Source organism: Notothenia coriiceps, unplaced genomic scaffold (genome assembly GCF_000735185.1).
Source record: "Notothenia coriiceps isolate Sejong01 unplaced genomic scaffold, NC01 NC01_scaffold00024663, whole genome shotgun sequence".
NCBI classification, from domain to species: domain Eukaryota; kingdom Metazoa; phylum Chordata; class Actinopteri; order Perciformes; family Nototheniidae; genus Notothenia; species Notothenia coriiceps.
This window is the reverse complement of record NW_011357364.1, coordinates 11,879-15,197: the sequence shown is the minus strand read 5'-3', so window position 1 is coordinate 15,197 and position 3,319 is coordinate 11,879. Positions and strand designations below refer to the sequence as shown.

Sequence of the window (3,319 nt, the reverse complement as noted above, 5' to 3'; positions counted from 1 at the left end):
TCTACATCAGCATGTATCCCCTCTTCTTCATGTCTCTTCTACATCAACACTGTGTCCCCTCTTCTTCATGTCTCTTCTACATCAACATGTGTCCCCTCTTCTTCATGTCTTTTCTACATCAACATTGTGTCCCCTCTTCTTCATGTCTCTTCTACATCAACATGTGTCCCCCTCTTCTTCATGTCTCTTCTACATCAACATGTGTCCCCTCTTCTTCATGTCTCTTCTTCATCAACATGTGTCCCTGTATTCAAATTAATTAATTATTTTTATATATTATTGTAATGTAGAGACAAGGCTTTTAGTGACAATCATGTATTGCGTTACAATTATATGTAAAAAAAAAAGATTAAAAAAAAATCTAAATATGATATTTGGCCTCAAATCATCTGAGGCCTGGCGCCCCCCCTACGATCTTTGGGGGGGGGCGTGTCCCCCAGGTTAGGAACCACCGCACTAGACCATAATACCATTTCAGTATACTGTATGTTGAGTAATTGTTCAGCCCTAATTATGATACTTAATGAAAGTTAGATGTACAAGATGAAATATGCACATCTTCAAGACCCTCCTTTTATATTTGGCTTTCAACTGAATTGTATTAATTATTAATTTACTATTTTATTCTTATGCAAAGTGTTGGTTGGTCTATTGGTGTTTATTAATTGAAAGGCTATGTGTTACTGTATTTATAACCTGGAAAGGGAGGTTTTAGTATTGTTTAAAATACTTTTTTGTTTCTGGTTTGTGAAGCACTTTGTGTTTCCTCATGTGTATGAAAGCTGCAATATAAATACAGTTTGATGTAATTAGATTCGAGTCAGTGATATTAAAAGCCTTGCGAGCTTGCAGAGAAGTATAGCATGTACAGTAAATGTCTCCATATTTACGTTCAGCTCTTTAAAGTTGGTCACACTGCTGTCAGGGAAGTAAATCATTTCCATCAGGAGACATGACATATAGAGCTGAATAATTAAGGTTCAGCTGGTGAATATTGATGATCTCTCCGGCTCTCAGTGGATCCGCTGCTATGTGATAGTGTTCAAAAACACACGAGTGAAATATATACAACGATACTCTGCATGTGGAGTTCATTTCTAAAGAGCCTCATACTTCACGCTTAAAATAAGTAGTTGACTCAAAGCCTAGTTATGCCAAAGAGTACGGTTCTCTTGCTGCACTCGCTCATGTAGAATAACCTTAAGAAGTTACTAATAAAATAATGAGTTTTCAATCATTATTAAATTAATGCTGACATATGCATTAACGTATTCCTCCCTGGAAACAGAGACTCATTCGATTTTCATTTTTCAACTTAATGCACATTTTTACCCAGTGATAGAAAGTAGGATACGTTTACACACATACTGCACTTCAGAACAATTTTGAGGTACTTTTACACACATTTACCATATTGTTGAACTACAGTCATGTGATACATTTAGCGTTTTGTGGGATTCAGATTGAACCCTTATGTTGTGTTCGGGTCTCCCGTGACCCGTTTCAAGTTAAAATGATATAATAACTACGCTCTAGTTTTTTGTATCAGAACAAGGCTTCATGATATCCTCCACAACAGCTATAGAAACACTACAAAACAGATTTTGAAAATGTTTGCCAAGTCTGAAGGTCTCTAAAAAACAAAGTGTATAATTTGGTGTTGGGGTCTGGGGAGACCCAGCAGAAATGTTTTGAGTGACTCGAGGTCAAATTTGGACCAATCAAGATTCATCTTTGACTTTAGACACCCGTCCCCCTCCATCAACTGTAACAATAATCTTTCCCAACATGCACCTGGTGTCCCCTCCCTCTGCCCCCCTCCCCCCACGGGAACTTCACCTTTCCCAAAGAATATGTACACTAACACTTGAACCTGAACTCACACATGCACGTGTGCAATATGTGGTGTAATGAGTTTTGGGCCATAACATTAAATTACAACAGGATTGTACGGTTATGAATGCATAATAAGTTAGTTATGATGTATTTAAAACAATATTGGATGATAGTAATTTTTTTGTGTGTTTTGGACTGAGATAAATCATGGGTCAGAATTGACCCGCGAACACCATGAACGGTAACAGCTTTCGAACACAATAGAAAATGTAATCCACAAAAATATAAAATAAATTATGTAGTATATACAGTAGTAGTTAAAATAATTAATTAAGGATTAAATAGATATGTATATAGATATACAAATGATAATGTTAATACTATTTTTGGGGTAAATGAGTAATGCTACTTTTGACTTTTTCTTAAAATCGTTTGATTCAGGACTTGTTAAGGACTACTTCAAGTATTGTAACACTGTTTTAAAAATATCTGAAAACGTGATATACCAATGTTTAAAATCGACCAAACTTTTTTTACTCTACTTTAAATATCTTCAAACTGAGCGTATGCTGGTTCCTTTTAAACTGTATATTGACATTTAGTACTGTAAGTAAAGTATTCTGACCTTTCTTATGACCTAATGACAGATGATATAACTGAGTAAACATGAATTTGATAATGTATGATAAAAATAAGACGACAGTGTCTTTGAATTAATTACATTAAATGTAAAGACCTGTAGTATCTTCTCTCTGGTCTCGGAGAGGATCTGCTGCACCTCCTCTTCGTGCGCCTCCTTCAGCGTGGAGATGGCCGCCTCGTGCTCGTCGTTTTTCGTGTTCAGCGCATAGATAACCTGCAGCGGAGAGGAGAAGGAGACGCGTTAGCTGTGTTCATAATCAGGAGTTATTACGGTATTAAAAACCGTGGGAGACCAACTGCTCGGGTTCGAACGAGACGCCTGCTGCGGCCCGTACATTCAGACTGAGAATTAAACTGAAAATAAAACAGCAGAAATCTTAGCAGGAGAGGAGACGAAGGGAAATATGAAGATGAAAGCAAGGCTGTTATTGATGCGAATGCTCAAAACCTTTTAATGGGCTCTTTGTGGCATAGAAACACATTTACACTTTAGTCCATCACTGGAAACCATCATAACAAGTTCTAATCATGTGCCATAGATAGGGCTGCACAATGTATTAATGTTTAATCAAAACTCAATATGGACGAGTGCAATATTCAAATCGCTGGAGGCACATTATTTGTTGTGTAGAGTCAATATTATTTAGAGTTATGGATTGTGCTGCATAGATGTCCCAAACAACAAATCATATTCAACAGACGTAATGAAACATCTTTGTCCAACTATGAACATTTTTTAATAAATCTTTCAATAAAAATGATGCAGAAATTCGCAGTCAAATCGCAATATCAGTAAAAATATTCGCAATTACGGATTTTTTCCCCAAATCCTGCAGCCCTA

General features: G+C 36.5%; 1 protein-coding gene across 1 annotated transcript in view; it reads right to left on the bottom strand.

The window, feature by feature from the left end:
- LOC104955128 (protein FAM184A-like) overlaps nt 1-2,692 on the bottom strand; it is a gene marked incomplete at both ends in the record, with an annotated part of 10,073 nt that extends 7,381 nt beyond the window's left edge. The window contains one exon of the mRNA XM_010782357.1: nt 2,573-2,692. Within this exon, the coding sequence (XP_010780659.1) occupies nt 2,573-2,692 (120 nt within the window). The remainder of the gene's footprint in view (nt 1-2,572) is intronic.
- Between the last annotated feature and the right edge of the window lie 627 nt (nt 2,693-3,319).